This window comes from Ursus arctos, unplaced genomic scaffold (assembly GCF_023065955.2).
Source record: "Ursus arctos isolate Adak ecotype North America unplaced genomic scaffold, UrsArc2.0 scaffold_3, whole genome shotgun sequence".
Taxonomy (NCBI): Eukaryota; Metazoa; Chordata; class Mammalia; order Carnivora; family Ursidae; genus Ursus; species Ursus arctos.
Window position 1 is genome coordinate 29,763,039 of NW_026622985.1, and position 27,198 is coordinate 29,790,236.

At 38.3% G+C, this 27,198-nt stretch overlaps 1 protein-coding gene across 10 annotated transcripts in view; it reads left to right on the forward strand.

The window, feature by feature from the left end:
* Nucleotides 1-27,198, forward strand: part of ADAM22 (ADAM metallopeptidase domain 22) — a 214,877-nt gene that overhangs the window by 125,125 nt on the left and 62,554 nt on the right. For all 10 annotated transcript variants that reach the window (XM_057304214.1, XM_044386276.3, XM_048212830.2 and 7 more), the window contains exons 5-12: nucleotides 6,050-6,132; nucleotides 11,909-11,972; nucleotides 13,860-13,929; nucleotides 18,315-18,385; nucleotides 22,516-22,590; nucleotides 24,217-24,288; nucleotides 25,115-25,281; nucleotides 26,733-26,817. In XM_057304214.1, the coding sequence (XP_057160197.1) occupies nucleotides 6,050-6,132; nucleotides 11,909-11,972; nucleotides 13,860-13,929; nucleotides 18,315-18,385; nucleotides 22,516-22,590; nucleotides 24,217-24,288; nucleotides 25,115-25,281; nucleotides 26,733-26,817 (687 nt within the window). The remainder of the gene's footprint in view (nucleotides 1-6,049; nucleotides 6,133-11,908; nucleotides 11,973-13,859; nucleotides 13,930-18,314; nucleotides 18,386-22,515; nucleotides 22,591-24,216; nucleotides 24,289-25,114; nucleotides 25,282-26,732; nucleotides 26,818-27,198) is intronic.

Genomic DNA, 27,198 nt, shown 5'->3' on the forward strand with positions numbered 1-27,198 from the left:
TGTCTCACCTTTTACCTTCCATATTCTTCCTGATAAAGCCGGCTGGCCTGGGTCAAACTAGAAAAGGTGTGGAGAAGAGCTGTGACTGTTTTTGTCCTTTCTGCTTTGCTAAGAATCTGGTGAGGAAGCCGTGTAGGATTTCAGGGAGCTCAGCGGTGAGGAGCTCTAGAATGCAGGGACAAGTACGGTGTAATGCAGTTGCTCTCCAACTTATAGAGTGCATTGAAGTCAGCTGGAGTGTTGGCTAAAACACAGGTGGCTGGACAATATCCCCAGACCTTCTGATTGGGTAAGTCCAGGGTGAGGCTTGAGAATTTGAATTTCTAACCAGCTCATGTTTTTGTGCTGCAAACTGCTCTTTGATAACTTCCAGTATAAAGAGACTTGACTGGGCATCTGGCATATCCAAGTTTAAGTAGGTAGGAAGATTGTCTCTTAATCTGTGTTTTCTTATTTGTAAAATATTCATCTAATCAGTCATTATGAATTCTCTCATAAATCACCAAGATCACCAAACAGAATGCCTAGGTTATGGTTGATAGTTTTATTCTCTGGAAGATCCCAGTCTTTCTGGTATCCTCTACATGGAGATGATTTGGTATTGGACTGAGTGTTTTTAGGTTTAGTAATTCCAAATAACAATATTCAAAATCACCTGGGAAATTTTTTGCAACTCTTAAAAACCCTGGAGCCCTACCTCCTTGGAGATTCTGACTCAGTAGGTCTGAGGGAAGGCCTGGGAATCATTTAGTTACAAAACCCACCAGGACGAGGCTTTAGTTTGGGGAACAGTTTCGGGAATCCCTGCTACTGAGCAGCCATTCTCTAGTGCAGGCGTTCTCAATCACTGAAGTTTCATTGAATCATCTCAAGCTTTTATAAAGATGCTGATGCCCGTGTCTCATCTCCAGAGATAATGATTTAATTGATTTGGAGGTTGGCCTGGGCATTGGGATTTTAAAAGCTCCCCCAGGTGATTCTGATATGCAGCCAAGGTTGGGAACCGCTGTCCTGGTGTATTCCTAGAGTAAGAAAAACATGGAGTATTTGTAAAAATACAGATTCTCGGTCTCACTTCTGAGCTGCCTAAACAAACTTTCAGGGCCAGAAACATAGTAATCTACATTATTAATCAATGCCCTGAATTGTTAGTCTTAGCAAATAAATTAAGAGAATCCTAGCTCAAGGGACATGATAAAATCCCTCACTGAGTAAATATTCCCTGATTGCACCCCTCACCTATTTATATAGTAGTTTACAGTGGACCTGACTTTGTTACCTCATGGAATTCCTTGCATACTCTTGTTGGCAGCATGAGCAGATATTAATCCCATTTTATCAATGAGGAAATTGAGATTCACAGTTTTCTAACAGCACACTTGGAGGTATAAACATAGATTAGGCACACGTGCTTCCATGAAAAGACACCCTAGACTAGGGGAGGCCATAGGACAGAAACAGGAGTGCAGGTGTCAAGCGATGCAGTTACAGATCTGAGAGTATATGAACATTCAGAGAAAGAGAAGTTAATGAGAAATAATTTGTGAGGAGGAGGAAATCAGAGCAGGCTCTTTGGAGGAGGTGGCCCTGACTCATCTTGGAACTGATAAAGTTGTAGAACTTCCTTTGAGGGTCTGAATGGAGGGCAGATGACTGTGGCCTCGCTGCTGTGCTCCCATTGGTTCCCTTTATTGGATTTTTATAGTTTTATAACCCAGTCTATGTAGCTTCCTTTGTGCTTTCAGTGTATCATATTTATAATAAATTCCGTTGTTTTTTTTTTTTTTTGGGAGATCTTTCTGGCTCTTTAATAAAAATGCAGTTTGTCTTTGAATTTTGCAAATAAACGATTATTTTAACTTCCCTAGAATAAAAATGGCAAGCCTTTTGTCTACAGGGGAGATAAACCAATAGACATAGGAACTATCATACAGCTCATTTTTATAGAGGTGGGTAATTTTTTTAGCTCTGTCTAATTAGCTAAAAATAAACATCTGTACTGTTATGATTGTGTTATTAAATCAAGGAGTATGAAGAAGGTTTCAATGACAGCAGGTTTATTTCTGGAACAAAAGAGACTTTAAGGAATGAAGCTGTGACTGGCAGTAGGATAAAGAGCCAAACTCTTTTAGGACGTGCTGCTGGCTTTTCTTTTTCCCTACATCTTCCTTAGATTATTATGTGTAATACCTACTTTCAGAAAGCATCTGGTTCCTCAAGAAATTTGTAGGAAGATATGGAGAACTTTTATAATTGATAAGACTCAACAAAGTTGACTTAAGTAGTGATCTTATCTGCACTATACAATTTTTAATAAAATGCAGTTTATTATTTTCAAATGCAGTACATCTTTTAACACAGATATAAGTGCCAAGAAATACAATTTTATTTTCCCCTTAAAATAGGTATTTAAAAAGGCACATAATTTTTGACCTGCCAGATCTATATCTAGTAATGTGTTCTACATATATATCAGCAGAATTGCACAAAAATATGTGAAAGGATGTTTGCACTATTGTTGATGATGACCCCAGAAATTGGAGATGATCTCAATGTCCGTTAGTACAGGAATGTTTAAATGAATTATGGTTCACCCCATGACAGAATATTATGCTCTCACTGAAAGAATGATATATTGATATACAAAGATGTCAAGATTACCTTAAGGAAAAAAAATCAAGTGGCAGAACATTGTGCACTGTATAAACCCATTTGTGCACTGAAACAGATACCTGGGTATTTATGTATTTCCTTAAATATACCATATAGACCATTCCTGACATGGTTCACAGAATCTGTCAAAAATGCTTGCTTTTCAGGAGTCTGCTGCAGCCTGGACAATGTGTATGAAGGGAGTATTTTTTATTCTTCACCATGTGCATCCTGAATTCTTAGAAATGTTTCCATAAGTATTTATTATTTTTAAAATACTAGATAAAAAGTTATGTAAACTCAAAATCTATTAAATTTTATTTATTTTAATAATAAGTTCGTTGTAATAACTTCATTATTTTAGTTCTTGGTTTAAATAATTATTGCCATATGGTGAATCCCTTAAAAAAATCACAACACAGAAATTAATTCCCATCATTTAGAAGAATTACATATACCACCAGTTGAGAGCCTCAGAATTGGAATTCTAATAGCCCGACTGAAGAGATTTTACCCCCCTGTTGTTTGTGCTTCTCTTGAAGTGTCATGGAAACATTTGATAATGAGTCAACCGTATTGAGCTCCTCACTTCATTTGCAGTGTTAGGCTTTTGTGCAGATGGGTCTTGTTCATATGCTGTTTTTGGATCAATTCCTGTTTTTCAGAATCAGAAATCAGTGAAAGATTGTTTTTCATTATCTAATCATCTATTTAGTCCTGGTATATTCAAAGATTGTTTTAAAACATGAATTCTTTGTTTTTATGATTTAATAGAACAGGTTTCCAAAGTTGGTATTTTAGAGAAAACTTTAGTAATTTATAAAACATTTCTTATATGCTTTTGCCTCTGACATATTTTCCCCACAAGTGACTTGTCAACTTCCATTGTTCCCTAATCTGACACCATAATCCTTGCAAATATCTTTTTTGTTTCTACTCTCTATATACCTGCTGTTCACTGTGAGGCTGAGACTTCAGAAAGAGATCTGGTGGGGCTGGTTAGTCACTACCCAGTAGAGGAAACATTTTCACGTTGAAGTCTTGCTCTATCCAGGTTACATCATTGACTGTTGGCCCCTCATGTCTGTCTAGCAGAAAGCTAGAGTGTTGATTTCTGGTCAAATTAGATGTGTCCAGGAAGGTCTTCTAAAACATAATGACCTCTAATTTATAATCTAATCTTATGGACAATTCACCAGTCCAACAACCCAACAGAGGATATTTTAAACTCTGTTAAATTTACTCCTAGCTCTTCTCAATAAAACAAAACAAAAACCCCAAAGAATCAGCCTGGGGAAAGTTAAGATCTGCACTAGACCCCCATAGGTTCTAGGCCCAACTCATAAGTAGTACAGGGGAAATGGCCCAGGCCTTGCATTTACACGTTTACACAAAGTTTGCATCCCTACTTGGCAACTTCCCAGGTGGATAGCCTTGGTTCTTGGAGATTGTCATTTCCTATGTGGAAGAGAGAGAGCAATATTTCTTTATAGGATTGATGTGAGGATTTAAGGTGATTGTGTATGTAAATATAATAGAACATTAATTAACACACAGTAATTTTTTTTTTTTTAGAAAGCAAGAGAGAGATTGTGCAAGAGAGTGCACGAGAGAGTGCATGAGCAGGTGGGGGAAGCGAGGAGGGGAAGGGCAGAGGGAGAGGGAGAATCTTAAGCAGGCTCCATGTGCAGCACAGCATGCAACATGGGGCTCAATCTCATGACCCTGAGATCGTGACCTGAGCAGAAATCAAGAGTAGGATGCTTAATCCACTGAGCCACCCAGATGCCCGTATACATAGTAATTATAGTAGTAGCAAACATGTATTGAGTGCTTACTAAGTGCCAAGCATTATTCTAAGCTCTTTAGCATTTTACCACTCTTTAATCATCTGAACAACCTTGTGAAATTGTTACCCCCATTTGACAGATGACACAGGCAGGTTTGTAACTTGCTTCAGAATGCACGGCTGGTAAATGAAGGAACTGATAGTTCATGCTGTTAACATTTTCACCAAACCAGCCCTACTCCAGAAAGTCAGCATCTGGCTTTATTTCTGTGCTTAAGTGTGTGGCCTAGTGGGTTACACCCCGTCAGGCTTACAGGCGGAGTACCACCCTGTTCTTATGCTCCATCACATCCACCCGCAGTCCTCCGTTCACGATGCTCAGTGACTCCCTTGGGGATTTGGAGATGTCAGGATCAGCACCCTTTTACCTATTCTCTGCCACCTCCCAAGAACTGGGGTTCACCCAGTCCTGTAGGATGATCTCACGAGAAGCAGCAGTCACAGGCCAGGCTGCCTTCTTGGAATTCCAGTGAAGAAAATGTTTTCCACCTTGTTACATCCTGTGTCTTCCTGTTCTCTCCCCTCTTGTCAAGCACTGAATATTTTAGGTAGGATTAATCCTTAAGGCAGACTGTAAAGCCAGTCGTGTTTGCCCCTTTAAACTATCCATTCTCTTAGTCCTTCCTATTCACTCTTTCCTATCTCTGAGTGTCATTTGAATTACCAGCTCTTAGCTTCTCAAGAAACAGGAGATCAGTGGGGGAATGGAAAAGACCATTTAGAACAATGCTTCTCAAAGTTTAATGTGCATGTGAATCAGCAGGGACCTTGTTAAGATGCCGATTATGGTAAGTGGGTTGGGGCTCGAGATCGCATTTCTGACCAGCTCCCGAGTGTCTCAGCACCTGCTGGTGTCCAGACCACACTCTGAGCAGCAGGTATTTAAAGATGGAGGCACCACCCTGAGCTGGCAGAGGATTTACCCTATTACCTCTTCCAAAAACGTTTAATCCGAGGAAATGAGTCTCAGGGGAATTAATGTAACCAGCTGCCAGAAGAAACTTCGGAATTTCAAACCCCACCCAGACTGCTTACTCCAGCCATTCATGCTTGGAGAACAGAATAGTATAAACTTGTCAAGTTCTGATATAAACACTGTAAAGATAAGCATTTTCCTCCATCATCAGTTTAATTTAGTGACTCTCCAGTGATTTATATACATTTTTACTTCGCTTATGTGAAAGGGCATCTTCTTGCTGCTGCCCAAGTTTGAGTTTCTCATCACGGGGAAAATAGAGGATTCAGCTGATCCTGGTGCAGGGGCCCCATGGGTATTTCAGTATCTGTTTCTTTGTTCTTTCTCTCGTCACCTACATAAAAGGCAAGTTCAGTCAACTTTTATTTCCCCGGCTTTTGATTTGGAGTTGGCTCACTAGGATTGTTTATGAATAATTCTGTTAGAGCAGGTTTGATAACACTAATCGGAATAAGGAGCTATTCTGCAGAGCCTCATACGTGGAGGTGTGGTGTAGGCGGGCACTTGTGAAATGATGCCGGCAGTTCTCCCAGTGACGGCAGGAGGCTGATGCTCTCTGTTTCTGTTTGCAGGGAGGAGAACACTGCTACTACCAGGGCCACATCCGAGGAAACCCTGCCTCATTTGTTGCATTATCTACATGCCATGGGCTTCAGTAAGTATCCCCCAGTTTTTTGCACCATCCATTCTTTCAGTCCCTTATTTCCTTTAGTTTTAATGCACTGTAATTCACAATCTTTATTTTATGTCGAGATGATTTTAAATCAGTGATGGGTCTGATCTTTTTCTCTTTTCATAAACCGAGCAGATTTTGAAATTAGGGATGCCTGGGTGGCTCAGTCGGTTAAGTGTCTGCTTTCAGGTCAGGTCATGATCCCAGCGTCCTGGGATCGAGTCCCACATTGGGCTCCTTGCTCGGCAGGAAGCCTGTTTCCCCGTCTGCCTGCCGCTCCCCCTGCTTGTGTGCTCGCACGTCCTCTCTCTCTCTCTCCCTCTCTGATAATAAATAAAATCTTTAAAAAAAAATTGAAATTATAGTTGCAGAAACAGACCAGGGTCTTGGGCATTAGGAGATGATACCCTACAGTTGTGTTCAAAGCTTTTTTCTAGTTTCATCCAAGTTGTGGCAAGCATGGTTTGGGTAATGTTGGTTCTCTGGATGTTTAGCCCCTTAATACCAGCTCTGCTCCTACTCCTTCTTGATGTTAGTTTTTTTGTTTTTACGGAGTAACAGAAATTTCAGTAGGTGGAAGCTCTTGACTCCTTGCACAAAGACAACAGACTGCAAGTCACCTCAAGAGCTCGTGTTTCAGCCAGAATCCCACCTAAAACCAACAGCAAGCTTGTGGGAGGGTCCGTCTGTTCTTAGAAATCTCCAAGGAACGTAATTCGTCCTTCCTCGGGGGCCTTGCTTCCTTTCTCATAACCTTCATTATCAAAGAATGTTTGCTGATGTTTAACAGGGGAATACATCTACTTCCTCCATTCTGTCGCTAATGGTGATACACAGGTGGCCATCTCTTATTTATTTTGTGAATGCCTTATAAAGCTACGGTGGCATTCCTCTGCGTTCTACTTAGGCGAAATCATCTCAGTTCTTTATTGTTTGTTTTACTTTTTGGGGCACAGAACAAGCCAGCACTTTAGTTTTGTTAAGTTTTTGTTTGGAAACTTGAAAATGCATCCCATCAGCTCCCACGTTGGAGATCTGGCTTTTCCACGTAGCTAGCAGTTACTGAGTGTCTGCTGTGTGCCAGCCACCAGGAGAATTGAGGCAGTGAGAACATGACTCTTGTCCCCAGCAGCTCAGAGTCCAGTGGGGGCAGCTAAGCTAGCTCAGGAATGGGATAGGTGTATTTGTTTTCTTTGAGAGAGAAAGTAGCAGAAAAATGCAAGAAGAGAGTGGGCACTGAGGAATGAGGTGGTGCTTGACATGCTTGACATGCAGACATGTCACCTGAGGAAGGTAGAGTGGGCCCTAGAACAGGCTTTGAGAGAGTCTTCGAAGAGAGAGGGCTAGGCAGAGAGGTCTTCAAGAAAGGTAGGAAGGAGATATGATGCAACAGCCTGGAGAATCGAGCTAGTCTGCCTAAGTGGTGCCTCTGGTGAGGCTCAGGCAGTAGGTATGTCAGAGGCAGAAGGAAGAGAGTGTGGAACTCTGGAACTTACGTAGCCAGAGGAAGAAGGCCAGGTGCCTGAGAGCGTGGAAGACCTCCATCCGCTTATTGTTGGTTCTAAAAGCCCCTTGTTGGTTCTTTTACTTATTTTATTTTATTTTATTTATTTATTTTTTTAAAGATTTTATTTATTTATTCAACAGAGATAGAGACAGCCAGCGAGAGAGGGAACACAAGCAGGGGGAGTGGGAGAGGAAGAAGCAGGCTCATAGCAGAGGAGCCTGATGTGGGGCTCGATCCCATAATGCCGGGATCACGCCCTGAGCCGAAGGCAGACGCTTAACCGCTGTGCCACCCAGGCGCCCCCTTTTACTTATTTTAAATACATTCTTTGACTAAAGAGACATTTTTACAAACAGGAATTCATGCCTCATATCTGAGGGCCTTGGTTTTCTTATCTGGAGAAGGAAACGTTGACGTGCCCTTCAGTAATAGAACTGTTCTATCTGATCTCAAGATGATCACAGCTCTCAGCTAAGAATAGTGCCTCGGGCCCAGTGACATTTGTGACAGCAAATGTATGCCAGTGATATAAAAAAGAAGAGGCATTTTTCCCTCTCTCTTCCTCTTAAAATCTCAAAGTTACTACATAAGCATCTTGCCCAGGACATAGTCCACTTTGCTTTCCAGTTTTCCAAACGAACACTGGATTTGTGAGAAGCAGTGAGAAGGCATCACTGCCCTCCAAGGGCTCTGGTAGACCTGAGACCCCGGGACCAGGGGCTTGCTACTCATCCTACATAGGCATTTGAAGCAGATGAAAAAGAAACTGTAAGGGAACTTTAGTGACTAGATCAGGAGTAGAATCCAGAGCCAGCTTTAGTTTTAAACAAAGTAAAATTTACCTCTACCTTGAGAAATCTTTTCATTTAAAACTAAACAGAAGGAAACAAACAGAAAATGCACCATGTGTCTACGAACACTGTCAGGATTGTATATAAGCATATTCGGGTGTTCTTAGACTTCTATGAGCGTGTTGGATAAATTTACTCTTGTTCCTTCTTTTATTATTACTTCTCACATTGATTTTACCTTCTGAACAAAAATTGCTGACAAATATTTTAGGAGATATTGCTAAATATTAAATAATTTATGTTGTCTCAATTATAATGATTTAGATATGAAATAGATTATTTCATCCATGACTCATCTTTTATAAATTATCAAGTACATATGGAGATTTTTCATTTTTCTTGATTTACTGAATTCAGTTGAAGAACATAAAGGGGGAAAATCATTAGTTTTCTATGTCTTTTGCATAAAGAACCTGCAAATACACATTTGCTTTTCAAATTCAAAGGGCTAACGGACAATATTTTGGTCCTGGTATGTTTGATGTTATGACAAAATCCTGTAACTATGGGAACCTAAAAGAATGGAATCAAATGTAAGTTTATTGCCCTCTTGTGGCAATTTGTAAGAATGGCTGTTTCTTTTCAAAATCTTGTTTCGATACAGCCTTTTAATATTTCAGCTCAATTGGCCTATAATAAGTAGGTTCTAGCTGCAGGTTTTTATCAAATATATACCGTGTGTGGACTCACTGCACTTATTGGAATTTATATGTAACAGAAAGGTGTCAATCCTCAAAGAAAGCAAATAAAACATAGACTTTTTAATAGTTAAAGAATTACTAATGGCATATTGTCATATTCGGAGCCAGAATCTTCTAGATATTTATGGTGTCAGATTTTGCTTTCTTTACACTGTGTGTGATGATGTTTAAACCCAGTAAAAGTCACTGGTTTTCACATTTGACACTGACCTAATGCAAGAGGAAATAATACCCTGTATTATTTAAACAAAATAATCTGCTTGCTGCTTAATCAGCATAGCCATGTGAACTTTGGCAAAGGGTGATGGCTCTGTACAGTTTTCTGGATGGTTCTGGCCAGTTCTCAGCAGGGGCAGAGAGAATGTCTACTGTCGTATTTGGTCTACTGATTTGAAAAGGCTCCCCTGCCCCCAACTCTTATTCCTTGGGCATATCTTGTCAGTAATATCTTACAAAGTGCATCTGTTTATCTTTAAATTCCAAATGCAATGTCATCCAAATTCAAAAAGTGTACTTTGGTTGAAAACCTTACAGATGTGAGAGTAGCTGTTCTAAGGGTGTATGAAAGTTGAGGACATGTGGAAAATGTTACAGCAGGAATGAAAGAATTTGGATAGAGGCAGAGCTGGAGGCCATTATAATTAGAGCTCAGGGAAACCAACTGATTTCACTAGCCGTCTCCAGCCTAAGAGATCAGAGCCCAACTCCAGATTTATGCCCTCCCTGCATCCTGCTTCCATGTGCCCAGTGCATTCTGTCCTTCCTGCGGCTTTTCCCATTTTATTAAATGGGAATGCTGTTTCACCAGTTGCTCAGGTCAAAACCTTGGAGTCTTGACTGACATGATTCTTTCTTGCATACTCCATTTCAAATCTGCCAAAAAATCCCCTTGGTTCGTTCTACTTTTGAAAAGTATCCAGAATTCGAACAGTTCTCATCATCTCCACCAATACCACTGTGATCTAGGTGGCTACCATCTTTTTTCACCTGGATTATCGCGATAACTTCTCCATTTCTATCCTTGCCATCCAAAAGCCTATTGTAACACAGCAACTGGAGCAATTATTTTAAAATTTAATAGTGATTATGTTTCCCTTTGCCTAAACCCCTGCAACGGCTCCACATGTCTCTCAGAGTAAAAGCCACAGCCCTTAGAAGGGCCTGCCTCATGTGGTCCCCACTCTTCCTCTGATCTCATTTTGTGACCCTCCCCTCACCCACCCTCCTCCAGCCACACTGCATCCTTGATGTTCCTGGAGCACACTTAGGGCTTGAGTCTGACGTGGTCTTTGCACAGAGACCCTTATGGCTCATCCCTTCACTTCTTTCAGATCTCTGTTTAAATGTCATCTTCTCTAGAAAGCCTTTCTCTGAGACTCTCTATAAATCAACAGTCTTCTCTCCTTGGTCTTTACACCCAGTCCTCTGGCACCATTCCTTGCCCTTAACCTGCTTTATTTTTCTCCCTAGAATTTTTCACCACCTCCTATATATTTAGTTGATGATACGGCTTTTTTTGTCTGTCCGCCCTAGAATGCACATCAGCACCACAAGGGCAGAGAATTGGTCTGTTTTGTCCATTACTGTGCAGATGGGCAGTTCCGGAACCAATCTGCCTGGGCTCTCTCTGGTCCTGCCTCTGTCCTTCCTGGTTATGTAATTTGGGCAAGTTACTTCATCTCTTTGGGCTTTGGTTTCCTTCCCTGTAAAATGAGTATAGGCAAATGTATGAGTGTACCTCCTTCACACATTTGTGGAAAAGATGAAATGAGTGTAAAGTTTTTAACTAGTGGTAAGCTGTTGAAATGTGTCAACTCCTGTTATGAGAGCATCTTCAGGTGTGTGGTATGAAGGCAGTTCTTGGTAGAGTCCCTGACAGTCTGCATCAGAACCACCTGGGATTTGTTTAAAATGCAGCTTCCTGGGCCCTCGCCAAGAAAGCTGAGGAAGGCCCTGAAAGCTTTACATTTTTGCAAGCTCTCCGGATGACTATTTGCATATTAGAGTTTTAGAATAATGTGTTGCAGGGAGGATAATGGGCCACAGTTAGAGAATGATAATCCTGAACCTGGGGAAGGGTCAGGATGAGGGAACCCTGCAGCTTATGGGGAGTCAGAGGGAGGGGCCTTGCCCTCTTAGTACTGTATGTGTGTGTGTGGTACGGTGCAGTGTGTATGTGGGGTGTCGTATTGGGAGATATGTGTGGTGTGGTGTGTGGTATGTAGTGTGTAATCTGTATGGAGTGTGTGTGTGGTGTGGGGATTGTGTGTGTGGTGTGGGGAGTGTGTGTGTGTGGTGTGGGGATTGTGTGTGTGGTGTGGGGAGTGTGTGTGTGTGGTGTGGGGATTGTGTGTGTGGTGTGGGGAGTGTGTGTGTGGTGTGGGGATTGTGTGTGTGGTGTGGGGAGTGTGTGTGGTGTGGGGAGTGTGTGTGTGGTGTGGGGAGTATGTGTGTGGAGTGGGAGTGTGTGTGGTGTGTGATGTGTGGTGTGTAATCTGTATGGAGTGTGTGTGTGGTGTGGGGAACGTGTGTGTGTCTGTGTGTGTATAGTATGTGGTGTGTATCTGGTGATGATGGGTGGGACCGGGAAGTGAGTGTTGAGAAGTAAATTGGTCCTCTGGCAGCTGCTGATTTTAAAACGATCTTGTGCTGAGGCAAGAATCAATAGCCATGCCTAATTATTTTCTTGTCCTTGGCAGTGGGATGTTCTATGATGGGAACCACACCTATCTCATTGAACCAGAAGAAAATGACACCTCCCAAGTAAGTGCTCCTTCTGTTTGCTGTGGCAAATGTAAAAATTGATATTGGGAGCTTTTCTCCTTCTTTTTTCCTCCTCTTTTTGTCTCTATTTTATTTTTATATTTTTAGAGTCAGGATAGTAAATATAAATATATACATATATATAAAATTAAATACTAAGACAAAATCACAAGTTTTTTTTTTTTTTAAGTCTGTTTTTTACTCTGTATATTGGAAATACTTTCTGAAGAGTTCTGAAGCCTCCATTTTTGTTCTTTCTACACTGTAATGTGCTAAGACTTGTCTTAGTTTGCTCAGGCAGTCGTAACAAGACAGTGGGGGGCTTAAACAACAGGAATTTATTTTTGCACAGTTCTGGTGACTGGAATTCCAAGATCAAGGTGCCAGCAGGGTCTGTGTCTGTTGAAGTCTCTGTCCTTGGGATGTGATGGCCTCCCTCCTGCTGTGTGCCCACCTAGCAGAGACACAGAGCTGTGGTATCTCTTATTCTTACAAGGACACCAGACCCACCCCACCCTTAAGACCTATTTTAACCTCTATCACCTTCTCATATGTCCTGTCCAAATACAGTCTTATTGGGAATTAGGGCCTAAACATATGAGTTTTGTGGGGGGACATACATTCAGTCTATAGACCAACTCCATAGATACGTGATTTTCTACCTCTCTTTCATTTTCTAGATTTCAGATTTTTCTCTGTTGCCTGTTGTCTGTAGGGCCTTGTGCTGATGAAGTGTAGAGAGATTTAAGTTTTCTTAATTCTCTCCTTAATTTTAGTTGCAACATTCATTTTCCACAAATTAAAAAAGCATTGAGTTTATATTGTAGACTGCAGAGAAACATAATACACTTCCATTCTTGCTCTGTGCACATAGATATTCTTCCTTGTATTCAACATTGTTCAAACACTTAGGCAAGTAATTTCTAAAAATACACACTGTTTTGCCACCCACAAAGGGAAGCTATTTGTTTTTTGTTTTGTTCTTGTTTTTTTAATGATTTTATTTATTTTTTCGAGAGAAAGAGAGTGAGTGAGCATGAACCAGGGTGGGGCGGGGGAGGGGGGCAGAGGGAGAAGCAGGCTCCCTGCTGAGCAAGGAGCCCCATGTAGGGCTCAATCCCAGGACCCCGGGATCATGACCTGAGCCAAAGGCAGACGCTTAACTGACTGAGCCACCCAGGTGCCCAAGGGAAGCTATTTGTATTGTATTATATTTTCTGAATGCCTGTTGTTGGCTTTTGTATCACTTTGCCTGGACAGGTGATGTTTTTTACAGCAATATCATGAAACTTGACTGTTTATGACATTCTATTTTTTTTTTAATTGAAAGGAGCCAGAAATAATTATTTGAATGTTCATTAATTTTCTAAGATGAAAAATGGATTTTTGTCTTTTGGTTTGTCACATAACTTGTATGACATTTGAATTTTGGAGCAAGGTCCATTTGGGCATCTGCTTGTACCGTCATTTTACTTCCCGAAATGAGAAGAGTGTGAGCTCTGCCGTCTTTGCCTTGGCAAGACTATCTGGCTCTAAAAATGGGGCAAGGACCTATGGAAAGGAACAGTTATAAAAAGCATTAGCCCATTTTCCCAGATGTGTTACTTCTCCTTGGGGGAATAGGTTCATTCATTTATTTTCCATTACTACATGCTGTGGCTTCTCTCTCTGCAGAGGCATTTTGTTTCTAATAGGAGATCTCTCCCATGCTGGGTTACTCCAGGAGCAGGGGAGGGTTGTACGGAGGCCCATTGCCTTTCCAAATCCAGGGGAGTGCGTAGTCAAGCTATGGTTCTTGTAGGAGTCTCAGCTTTTTCAGCTCTCATTGCCTGAGACTGGAGATAACTGGTTGCACGTACTTAATCTCTGTTGTTTGTGTTCTTTTAGGAGGATTTCCATTTTCATTCGGTTTACAAGTCCAGACTTTCTGAATTTCCCTTGGATGATCTTCCATCCGGTATGATATTCATATTATGACTTTAGAAAAAAAGTCAACTTTAATAATTCATTTGAATGCTTTAGCGCTAATCTATATGTGTAATACCCTTAGCTCATGACTGCTCATAACGATTTTAGAGAGAAAGTGGCATCAAGTCAAGGACATCAAGAGGGGGAATAAAATGCAAACTGACTTCACCTTTGTAGCGGATGAGGTTGGAAAGAGGTTGAGCACACTGAAGGAAGACTTTTTAAAATTAGAGAAAATCAGAGTAAGGTATTTCTGAATGGAGAAGTAATATCAGAGCAAAAACTGGTCTGCATAGACAAAATATAGAAAACTTCCCTTTCAGTGAGATACTGATTCTGTAAACGTAGGGATGAACTTGTAATCATTTTCCTATTTGTTGTTTTCCTCATCTCTTTTTGCCTCAGCATTTTAAGACAGAATGATTAGAGGTTAATGCTCTTTATTATTATTATTTTTTTAAAGATTTATTTATTTATTTTAGAGGGTGGGGGGCAGAAGGGGAAGGAGAGAGAGAATCTCAAGCAGAGCCTGGAGCCTGACTCGGGGCTCGATCCCACAACCCTGAGATTTTGACCTGAGCTGACACCAAGAGTCAGACACTTAACTGACTGCGCCACCCAGACGCCCCTAATGCTTTTTATTATTATGTCCTTTTTTTGTGAAATTAGCCTTTGCTTCTCATGTGTGTTTGTTCACAGGCCCATTTATTTATAGATGCTGGTTTGAGCTGCTTCCAAGTCTTCACATGACAAGTAGGGCAGGGTACTTATGTTTTGCTCATTAGTGGAGCAGTGATTATATGGAGTGCATTTGTCTTTGACTCTACAGGACTCATTGGTTTTCTCCCTCTGAAGGTAGAACACACTCAGAATATCTGGTGTGGCGATGCTTCCTTTCCTACTTATTAGTAAGCCCTGACCATGGCTATAGTACATTCTAATTTTTAATCTCATTTTTATTTTCGCTATAGCTCTGTGAGATTGATATAATTATTCACATTTTATAGATGAAGAAACAAGCTCAGCTAGCTTGTCTTTTCCAGGGTCCAACAGCTAGTCAGGGACTGAGCAGGGGTTTGGATTGGGCCACTGTGAGAACGTGCTGGGAGAGAGGCACAGGGGAAATGGAAGAATTATCCGCTGAGAGCATATCCTTATTAACTACTGCTTGGGAAAACCACTTATACGTTCACATTGTTGGGGTGCCTGGCTGGCTCAATTGGAAGAGCATGTGACTTTTGATCTCGGGGTCATGAGTTCAAGCCCCACATTGGCTGTAGAGATTACATAAATAAAAACTGAAAAAAAAAAGTTTACATTGTTTCCTCGTTGGAAAATGAAATGAGTGTTTGCTAATGTCCCTTCTCTGAAATAGATTTGTAACTCCTTGATCTTCTGTAGTTCTTCTGCAAAAGGATTAGGGGATCCTCTTTTATAGAACTCACTCTTATCTGCAAATAAGCATACAGATGCTCTTACTTTACACAGATACTTTAGACTGTTTCTTTAGTTACCTTATGAAACTTTTTACAATCCCTATGATGGGAAGAAAATAAATCATGAGTAGCTGCCTGAGAATAAAGCTACAATCTAATAGGTCTTACTGGAAGCAATAAACATTAATTAATAAAGTAATAAATAAAGATCCCCCTAAGGTCTTTACTGTGATCCAGTTGTACAAATTTTTTTTTTAAGAACGAAATGTTTTCCATCATAGTGGATTCTTTTTCTTTTTTTAAGTTTTTATTTTTAAGTAACTTCTACACCCAATATGAGGCTTGCACCTACAACCCTAAGTTCAAGAGTTGCATGGTCTACCTACTGAGCCAGCCAGGCACCCCTAATCATACAATTTTTTTTAAAACACTTTGTTCAGGGTTTCTTTTCAGCAGAAACTTTAAGATGACTTGGCAGTTTTGCTGTCATTAAAAATGACTTTGAACATCTCCTTCCAAAACTCAGGTCTGTCTTATTTAGTTTCTGGTTTTCTTTTCTTGTCAGAAGTTGGCACTGTCAATTTTAAGAGTGTCATTTGTCTTTCTAGATGCTTGGATTTATTCTGATAAATTAGAAAAAAAATCTTGCAAAATAAGCTCGAGAGTAAGCTTATTTATTTTAGATTTAATAAAGTTTTCCTGGGTCTTGGGTTATCAATACCTTTGTCTTGCTATGCATTATGTATTTCCCAGAGATAGAATATGATTAGGTGTTCCCCAAACTTGTTTAACCGTGGAACCTTTTGTTTTATATGACACATCTCTTAGGACTAGTGTCCCCAAGAAAACATTTGAGAAAGGTTTATTTATTTCCTACGGACCCCTTAGCACAGTCTGTTTTTAAAATTGCTACAATGAAATATATAAATCTTGTATACCACTAGATGAGTGTTGGCACATGTGCCCTCCCTTGGTAAGATCTGGCACATTCCCATCATCCCAGTACCTTCCTTTGTGCTTCTTCCCAGTCAGTACCACCCACTTCTGCAATCTTTTTTTTTTTTTCCATAGATTACGTTAGCCTGTTTCAGATGTTCATGCAAATGAAATCACACATTGTGTTCAGCTTCTTCTGCTTAGCGAATGCCTGTGAGATTCATGTTGCTAGAGGTTAGCAACAGTTCATTCTTTTTAATTAGAGTATGCTTTGCTGCTTACGGTTACCACCGTCTTTTATCCATTCTGTTGATGGACGTTTGGGTTGTTTCCAGTTTTTGGCTATTATGAATAAAAGACCTCTAAACATTCTTATAAAAATATTTTTTGTGGACCCATGTTTACATGTCTTCTGTCAAATACCTGGCAGTGGAATTACTAGGTCTCAAGGTAGGTGTGTGTTTATGCAGCAGTATTCTCCAACTGCAGCGTGCATCAGAGAATCACAGGCTGCTGGCTCCATGTCTAGAGGGTTTTTTCAAGCCACTTAATTGAGATTTGATGGACATTAGAGAAAAGCTGTAGGTAATTAATGTATACAGCTTGACGAGTTTGCAGATACACATCCATGAAGTCATCACCATAATCTGTGCTGTAAGCGTACCCATTAACTCCAAAAGTTTTTTTCCACCGTCTTTGTTATTGTTATTTTAGTAGTAATAGTAGTAATAGTGAAAAGAATACAACATAAGATCTACACTGTTAGCAAAATTTATGTATACAATATAGTATTATTAATTCTGGCCGCTTTGCTGAACAGTAAATCTTTAGGACTTATGCATCTTGTACAACTGAAACTTTGTGCCCTTTCACTAATACCTCCCTGTTTCCCCCTTTGCTCAGCTCCTGGCAACTATCATTCCATTTCCTGCTCCTAGGAGTTTGACTATTTCAGATTCCTCATATACGTGGTATCCTGTAGTATTTGTCCTTTTGTCTGGCTTATTTCACTTAATATAACATTCTCCAGGTTCATCCGTGTTGGCACAAATGGAAAGATTTCTTTTTTTTAAGGTCAAATAAGACTTTATGGCATATGTATACCACATTTTCTTAATCCATTCATCCGCTGATGAACATTGAGGTTGTTTCTATATCGTGGCTATTGTGAATCACGCTGCGAAGAACATGGGAGTACACGTATCTCTTTGAGATCCTGATTTCAGTTCCTTTGTAAACCCAGAAGTAAGATTGCAGGATCATATGGTAGTTCTATTTTAATTTTTTGAGAGGAACCTCCATACTGTTTTCCATAGTGGCTGTACCAGTGTCTAGAGTTTTTGGTTCAGCACATCTTGAATGGGTTATGAGAGTTTGCATTTCCCACAAGTCCCCAGGTAGTGTTGATGCCATTAGTTTTTGGATTGCACTCTGAGAACTACTGTTGTATGAGAAATGGCTGAACCTTTTCCTAAAGCGGTTTATACCATTTGACACTCTCATCAGCACTGTCTGAGAGATCTAACTGTTGCACATCGTCACCAGCATTTGGTGTGTCATTCTTTAATGAAGGTCAGTCGTGGAAGGCCAGGTTGGCTATTCAGAAGATTCTTGATAAAGAAGGCAATGGTATTTATAGGAAAAATATGAGAATAATTTGGAGAGAATTTAGAATGGGAGTAGTGTTTGAGATTTTTTTAATTGTATTAATTCATGATGTATTTTATTTAGTTTTCATATGAACACAATTATTTTGATTAATGTTCTATATTATCTTTAGGTGTAACATACATTATAAAATTTATAACCGTATAGTTATAATTACATAATTTATAAGTTATGATTTATATTAATTATTAATAGCTATAATAATCGCTAATAGTTAATAACTGAATCGAATATAATTCTACGATTTATACGAGGAGGGGATAGTAAAACTTTGCCCTGTGTGAAAGACACCTGGCAAATGCACTAAATTAATTTATTTTTTATTTCCTTTTAGAATTTCAACAAGTACACATCACTCCACCAAAATTTATTTTGAAACCAAGACCAAAAAGAAGTAAACGGCAGGTATGTATTAACAGGTATATTCTGTGATGTTTTAAAAACTCTTGGCAGCTGCCAGTCGTTTAGACTACATTAAGTCTCTGTGAGAGGGTTAAGTCCTAGTTCAGGCATCTGTCAGGGTGTGGTGAACAGTAAGGTGACAGATATGTAGGAGAAGTGGAGGGAGGCCGTGTTGTTTCATAGACTCAAAAAGGACTCACGATCGTGTTGATCGTATGGTTGTTCGTCAGACAGATGGAGTGTGGCCCCAGCTATGGCATCTCCGGTTCTTCCTATCATAGGCTTCTTTTCTTGCCTGGGTTGTATCACGTCATGGAATCTACTTGTAAAGATACCCCCTTCAGAGGGAATCCATCAGGTTTTAAAGCCACAAAATGCTATTGTCACACTTGAGCTACGTTGGAGTCTGGGATATAAACTCAGGATGTCAGCTTTATGAATGTTCTGTGGATCCTGGACTTAGCAAAAATAATAAGTCCTTGTATCATGCTTTACACCACATGAAGTAGGTACTGTGAAACCCCTTTCACAGGAAAAAAACAAAAATGATGTCTTCGAAATGTGTGGAAATGACCAGAAGTGTAGAGCTGGGAAATGATTGAGGTGGAGTAAGGACTCCAGTCATCAGAATACCATCTGGTTTTTCTCATTGTGGAGTCTAAAACATAAGTGCAGAATCAGATGTGTAAATATAGAGAACAAACTGGTGATTGCCAGAGGGAAGGGAATGGAGGGATGGGCAACATGGGTGAAGGAGAGTGGGAGACACAGGCTTCCAGGCAGGGAATGAGTAAGTCGTGGAGGTAAAGGGCACAGCACAGGGAACAGTGATATTGAAATAGTGTTGTCTGGTAACAGATGGCAGCTACCCTTGCAGTGAGCATAATGTATGGAGAAATTGAATCACTAGGTTGTACACCTGACACTAATGTAACCTGGTGTGTCCAGTATACTCAGAAAAGAAAGAACAGAACTCTGGTTATTACAATTAAGATATAATGTATTATGGATGGTGTTTGGCATAAAAAACACAGGATGAGAGAAATAGATCTCTAGTTAAGATTTCTAGTAAGAAACCAGTTATCTTCTGTTTGAAATATGTTTAGTAAGTATGAAATAAAATAAGTTCATAGGCACATTTCTAATGTGAGTAATAATTGCTTTTTTTTTTTTAATTGAGGCAGAGATACCTGTGTGCCTGGCTGTGTTCTAAGTATTTTAATTGTATTAACACATTTAATCCTCATAACAATCTTATGAGGAAGGTATTATTATTATCCCCATTTTACTGCTAAGGACATTGAAGCGTTAAGAAGCTTAAGAACCGTGCCCAGGATAATAGTGAGTTACCCAGTGGTGGAGTTCAGATTCTGACCTAGAAAGTCTGGTCTCACAGAAGTGCTTAAACCATATGTGCTTTATATACTGCCTCTCAGAAGGGTTTGGGTTCCATGAATTGCTACCACAAGCTTTATATATTTTGTGACTATGCATATATATTGAGGCCCAGTTAAATAAATGAAGATTGCCAACAAGATTTAACTTGAAATAGTGCTTATTTTCATGAATTATGAAATCGGAGAATAATTAAAAATAAAAATAAAATTAATATTCTTTAATTTTTTCTCAAATTTTTATTTTTTTAAATTTAAGTTCAATTAATTGACATAATGTATTATTGGTTTCAGAGGTAGAGGTCATTGATTTATCAGTCTTATATAATACCCAGTGCTCATTACATCATGTTCCCTCCTTAATGTCCGTCACCCAGTTACCCCAACCCCCCCACCTCCCTCTCCTCCAGCAACCCTCAGTTTGTTTCCTATGATTAAGAGGCTCTTATGGTTTGTCTCCCTCTCTGATTTAGTCTTGTTTAATTTTTTCCTTTCTTCCCCTATGCTCCTCTGTTTTGTTTCTTAAATTCCATGAATGAGTGAGATTGTATGATAATTGTCTTTCTCTGATTGACTTGTTTCACTTAGCATAATACCCTCTAGTTCCATTCACATCATTGCAAATGGCAAGATTTCATTTTTTTTGATGGCTGAGTAAGAATAATTTACTTTTGACACATTCCTTGAAGTTCTTCACAAACATCTGTGACATCCAGTCATTTGAAGGCAAACACTAGATTCTTTTTCTGACACAGCCGTGGGTCCACAGAGGTGAGGTGCTACAAAACTGTGTGACCAATATGGCAGACCAATATGACATTAAGAAAATGTTGAGTCTTCTTAGAAGGTCTGCTGTGTGAACTGGTAAAATTCAGGTCCCTTCCTCAATTACAAAGCAGATACTATCATCCTCCGTCATCATTTTTAAAAAGACTCATGTCACTGGATGAAGTTTATATTACTTCTTGGTTTCCAAACTGAGATTTATAGTCTATTATTCCCTGTCAACTTGGTGTAATAAGGGATTCAAATTAAAAAAAAAAAAGTCTTAAAGTTTGGGAATGCAATTAGCACTGAATCAGAATCCATGCGTTGGCGATTTTTTAGTTTATTTTAGATTCAGCTTTCAAAGCAAAGGTTCATATATTGATTTAGGTTTGATTGCATACCTTCATCACAAAAATGGCCATTGGGCAAATGAATATAACGATTTACTGAGAAAGTGTATATCAAAGCATGGCATAATGGAAAAAGTCAATTTTACAGATCTTATTAAGGACTGTGTTGTAGAGAAACTGCAGGAAACTGAGGCATATGGCTGCCTTAGTATCTCCTGCCAGGAGCATCCACTGATCATGATTTTGAAGGTGGAGAAAATTCGTTGTTGAACAGGTAGATATAACGTAGCTGTAATAAATAACCCAGAACTGCCTGGAAGCTCTCAAAGCTATCTGAACAAAGCTCTTATATCATTTGGGGGATCCCTTGAGCTGTACCACAGGAAGAAAGGGCATTCTCAATCCCAGATTTGGAGATTATAGAATAAAAGTGTCCATCGGACCCCCCCCCCGTATCCTCTCAGAGATCCTCAGAAGCTTAAATTAACCCAGAAAGAATGCACGTCATGTGTTACAATCTCCAAGATGTACTGGTAAATGGAAATAACCTGATGCAAAAGCTAGTGAAGTAAATGAAAGTACTAAATATATGTTTTATTTGGTTTTACATGCATAAATATTTCCAGAAGAAACCAGTAACTGTGCTATACCCATTGTGAGGGGGAAAGGTTAGCAACTAGGTAGATGGGGAACAGAAGTGAAAGAACGACTTTGATCCTAAAACTTTTCATAGTTCTTTAATCTTTGAATCATATGAATTTATTACCTGTTCAAACACTGAGTAAAATTGACAAAAATGAAAAAAAATCTGAAGGAACAAAAGCAGAAATGTTTATTTCTCTCATATGTTTTAGTTTTTTAAAATTAAAAACACTTTTTCAGCCTTATTGAAGTATAATTGACAAAATTGTAAGGTACTTGAAGTATACAACGGGATGATTTTATATATATATATATATATACATATATATATATATGTATATATATATATATATATATATATACATATATATATATAGTGAAAGGAACCCCTCCCATTGGGTTAATTAATATATCAATCACCTCACATATTTACTTTTTTTTTCTTAGTGAAAACGTTTAAGTTCTGTCAGCAAATTTCAGTTATATAATACAGTGTTATCAATGTTGGTATCTATCAAATGAATGACTGGATCAAGAAAATGTGTGTGAGTGTGTATGTATATATGTGTGTGTATGTACATATGTGTGTGTGTATATATATGTATATATATATGTCACAAATTATATATATACATATATATATGTATATATATATGTGTGTGTGTATATATATATATACACACACACACACACACATATGTATATAATATAGATGAACCTGGAAGACATTATACTAAATGAAATAAGCCAGACAAAAAAGATAAATACTGCAAGGTATCACTTATATGTGGAACAACAACAACAACAATAAAGTCCAACTCACAACACAGTAGTAAAGTGGTTGCCAGGGGCTGAAATCAGAAGTGTTTGGAGAAAGGGCACAATATAATATACAACATAATGTGTAATACATTTTTTAGTTTTCCACAGCCAAGTTCAGAGGGCTTATTTAGGTGCTATTTCCTTTACCATATTGCAGCTTCGTCGACATCCTCGTAACGTAGAGGAGGAGACCAAATATATTGAGCTGATGATTGTCAACGATCATCTCATGGTAGGATTTGCTGAATTTTTTGTTGTTTGAATTTGTCTGTACTGAGGGGTAAAACTGGTGGGTACAGAAATATGTTTAGAAGAAACAAAAAACCCAGAAAATTGTAACTTGAAAAAGATTATTTTGTAGCCAAATGTATTGTTAGCCAGTAACAACTTCTAAATTGGAAACATTGTTAGGTGGAAATAACTAGGAGTATTTTGTGAGAGTCCAGAAATATTTCTTTGACTTATAATTAGTCAGCCCTTTGGATTTGCTTAATGAATATTTGCATATTGAAGAAATCAGTGAGGCACCAGCAATGTGACACTTTAGTTTGCAGTGTACCATTTTATCCTAATAAAAGAAAAGCATTTTTTCAATTTCTGGCTAGCTATGTAGCAAACCATATGGAAATGCTCATATAGGCAAGCAGCGAAAATTTTTGGATTGGAGTCTCGCAAACCTTTCTTCTTGCTGAGTCATTTATTTTGACACAGAGTGTGTATATTCTACTCACGGGCATGTTGCAGGCAGTAGCTTACATTTACAGCCCAGCAGTGAGTTATAATGCTAATGGCGCTATGTAACCACAGTTTTAAACTAAACATGTTCAGTGAGGCACATTGCTGAATTTTACTTAATTTCAGGGATAAGTGTATTTTAATTTACTTTGAATGATTTGAGGGAAAATGTGTCATTTGTTTGCATATGATTAAACAAATAGTGATCATCTGTTATTGTTGCTAATAATAATAACAACAACAATAATAATAATAATAGCCAGATTGAGTTCTTCTTCTTTGTTCAGGCTAGAATTAAGTTTTATCTTCCTAACCTCATTGAACTCAGTGAATGTTACTGTTTCCTGAGATTTTTACATGATCAGAATAAGTTGTAAGAACATATATTTTGACTTTTTAGGATAGCACAAATTCAGATGTCTATAGAGATCTGTAGGCAGGTAGCACAAATGAAGTAAGCCAGATGTGAAACAATAGGGAGAGGTGAGGCCTGTGGCAAAAGAAAAGATTCATGGCTTTTCTAATGGGAGTCATTGCCTCTCAGTACTTGCTAGTTATCACCATGCAGGGATTCTAATTTTAAGGAGAGCCAGAAATCAGGTTTTACATGATATTTTGTGATTTTTAAAACACTTTTGAGGCCAAACAAAAGGTATATGTCATCCACATCTAGCCTTCAAGCTACCTCTTTGTGACTCTTATCGTAGGGCGTTCTTCTCCTTACTGATTAAGTCTTGTAGAACTTGTAAGTTTTTATACTCATAGCAGTTTTATGTACACTTTTTCTGGCTATCCACCCTACTTATATTTGTATGTCTTGCAATTCATAGACAGATTTTGTACATTTTCTTATTCTGAATAACAATCCTGTGTTAAAAATAAACTTGTGAAATGGATGGAATAGTATTTTTTACTTCAGCTCACAGTTGAGTAAACTGAGGCCTCAAATTCTTAAGAGCCTTGCCTCAGACTACACAGCATGTAAAGAACTAGTTCTCAACACAATTTTTTTACAGAAAGCCATAGAGATATTTCAATTACACTATGTTTTCTCTGCTGAGGTGATTATTTGCTGATGACTCTAGAAGCCCTTCACTTTTGCTTTATTTTGTTTTGTTTTCAGTTTAAAAAACATCGGCTTTCAGTTGTACATACCAATACATATGCGAAATCTGTGGTGAACATGGCGGATTTAGTAAGTATCAACTCGATTCAACATTCCCATAGAGGAGTTTCGTCTCTTGATTGCTAACAGAATGGATGATATGGTTCTTACATTTTTGGTACTCTGAATTGAGCACCAGCCAAGGTGTCCCGTAAGTCCCTAGTAACCTGGCAGTGGACTTTATTGATTTTTATCTCTGGCTGGGAAGATGATAAAAGGAGGTGGTCAGAGTTACCCATGGATTTATGCTTGAAATTTCTCCTTATATTTTTCACATTGAAAAATAAAAAATTGAATCTTAGTCCTTAACAAAGATATTCATGGTGTACTTCCAACATTGGAGAAACAGTAGAGGCGGTTGTGCTCTTTTCAGGAGTGCCTGGTTCTGTGGGAATGATGCACTAGTAATCCTACTGTATTTATTTTCTGAATCTTTTCTTGACAAGGCAATGTGGGTACCTCCTCTATGAGTTTAACTGGGGCCAGTCAGCTTACATAGAAATTGTATCTTAGGGGAGTCTTCATTGTTCCATTCTTCACTTGCGAAACCCTAGAATGCCATAAAAGAAACTCACAGAGATCCTTGAAAAAGGGTGCAAATATTTGTCAAAAATTGATCTTTTGTTTCTAGCTAGTGCTCTGTTCTTTGGGTATTAGTTGTAAAGTTTGACTCTCTATTACTCAAGGAAAATGCATGTGAATTAGAAAAATAATTATCTCCCATAAAGATAATGGAGTTTTTTACATTTAACTAAAACTCAAGAGTTTTCATTAAAGGAGCTTTGTAGTCCTGTTCATAAATCATTTGATTTTACCACACGTATAGCTGGTGTGTTCCTTTTTCTTAATATACCAGATATATAAAGACCAACTGAAGACAAGGATAGTATTGGTTGCCATGGAAACCTGGGCGGCTGACAACAAGTTCGCCATATCTGAAAATCCATTGATCACCCTACGTGAGTTTATGAAATACAGGAGGGATTTTATCAAAGAGAAGAGTGATGCAGTTCACCTTTTTTCGTACGTAACTTATGATTCATTACTTTTCTCAGTTCCCCCTTGAATGCTCTATTACTTGTGACTGAGATGTATCCTTTCTCCTGTATAATGCAGTTAGGGTTTGACATGGCAGATACATCTGAAAGAAGTTTTAAAGTATAGATTGTTTGAAGTTGTCATGAAAGCGTAAGAGGTTTAGTTTTGAGTTATTTTTTTATGGCATATATATTTTTATTTAATTTTCAAGAGATTTAATCAGAGCATTTATTGAGTAAAAGTACTGTTAATACTCATAAAGAATATTCTTGAGAGATTAATCCTTTAAAGTTTCTATATTTTAAATGTTAATGTTACCTTTGCTTTGGTTCTAAGTTGAGACCTTAGTATTTCTGGAGTTTATTTTTATTTTTTTTTCTAACTTTGAAGTGTTTTTTGGGGGTAAAATGTGTATTTGATATAACAGCAGACTATATATTATAGCATTTAAAAAACCTATCATGTAAAGTAAGATCTGTTGAAGGAAGATATAAGAGGAAGTAAAAAGAGATTTTTACGTAACTTTTACATTTTACACAATTTCAAATTTATAGAAAAGTTGCAGAAATACTACAAGGAAATATATACTCTTAACCCAGATTCAATAATTATTTATATTTTGCCCCATTATTCTGATTTTCTTTCCTCTTTCCTTCTTCCCTTTGTCCCTCCTTCCCTTCCTTTTTTCCTTTCATCCATTTATCAATTTTTTTTCCTGAGCCATTTGAGAGCAAGTTGGAGATACTCACTTACTGGGCCTTCAATACTAAATACATGTATATTCCCTAAAGATAAAGACATTCTCTTATATCACCATAGAAAATTATTAAAACTAGAAAATTTAACAGAGGCACAATACTTTGAAGTAATCCATCGTCTATATTCAAGTTTCTCCAATTATCTGAGTAATGTTTTTGATAGCTAATTCCCTATCCTCTCAGGACCCAATGCAGGGCCATGCGTCACATTGAATTGTCCTGTCTCTTTAGTCTCCTTGAATTTGGGAGATTTCCTCAGCCTTTTTTTGCTTATTTTGGTCTTAACATTTTTGAAGAGTGTAGGTCGGTTATTTTAAAGAATATTTCTCATTGTGGGTATGTCTGATGTTTTCCCATTAAGAGATTCAAGTTAGGCATTTTGGTCAGAAATACCACACAAGTGATTTTTGTATCTCTGTCGGTGGCTACCATGTTGGTGATTTTTTAAAAACAGGTATAGTTCTGTTGAAGGTATTATTGCTTATGTGGGGAAACATTCCCCAGAAACTCTTTCTTCAGTTATGTGTAAACAGTATTCACATTCCTTTCTTACCTCAGGAATATACAGTATAGGAATGTATTTGCATTGAGAAAGTAAGTGTGGTAAATTAATAATGAGAGGTGCAGTGATACTTGGAACTCTGAACAGTAAGCATTTCTCGTTTCCTTTTCTAAAAGGGGAAGTCAATTTGAGAGTAGCCGGAGCGGGGCAGCTTATATTGGTGGGATTTGCTCGTTGCTGAAAGGAGGAGGCGTGAATGAAGTAGGTGTGAACATCTGTACAATTCAAAGTGGTATGATGGCTGAAAATGTTTTCCTAATATTTAAGAGATAATTTCTCATATTCCATATTCTCTAGATGTTAGGTTGTTTTATTCACAACCAATAGTTGCTTTAAATGATTGGAGGACAGAGAACAGGAAAATAATGGAAGATAATATTTGATAATTCTTTTCATGTTCTACTTAGAATAATCTCCGAATTTAGCTATTTAAAGATTATGTAGATAAAATCTTTACTTCTATTTTTATTGATAATAAGGTCCTATCTATTACTTTGGCTGATTTCCTGGAGAATCGAATAATTCCTGAAGCATTGGCTTACTACCTAACAACGCAATTGGAAATTTTCTTCCTTCTTCAAA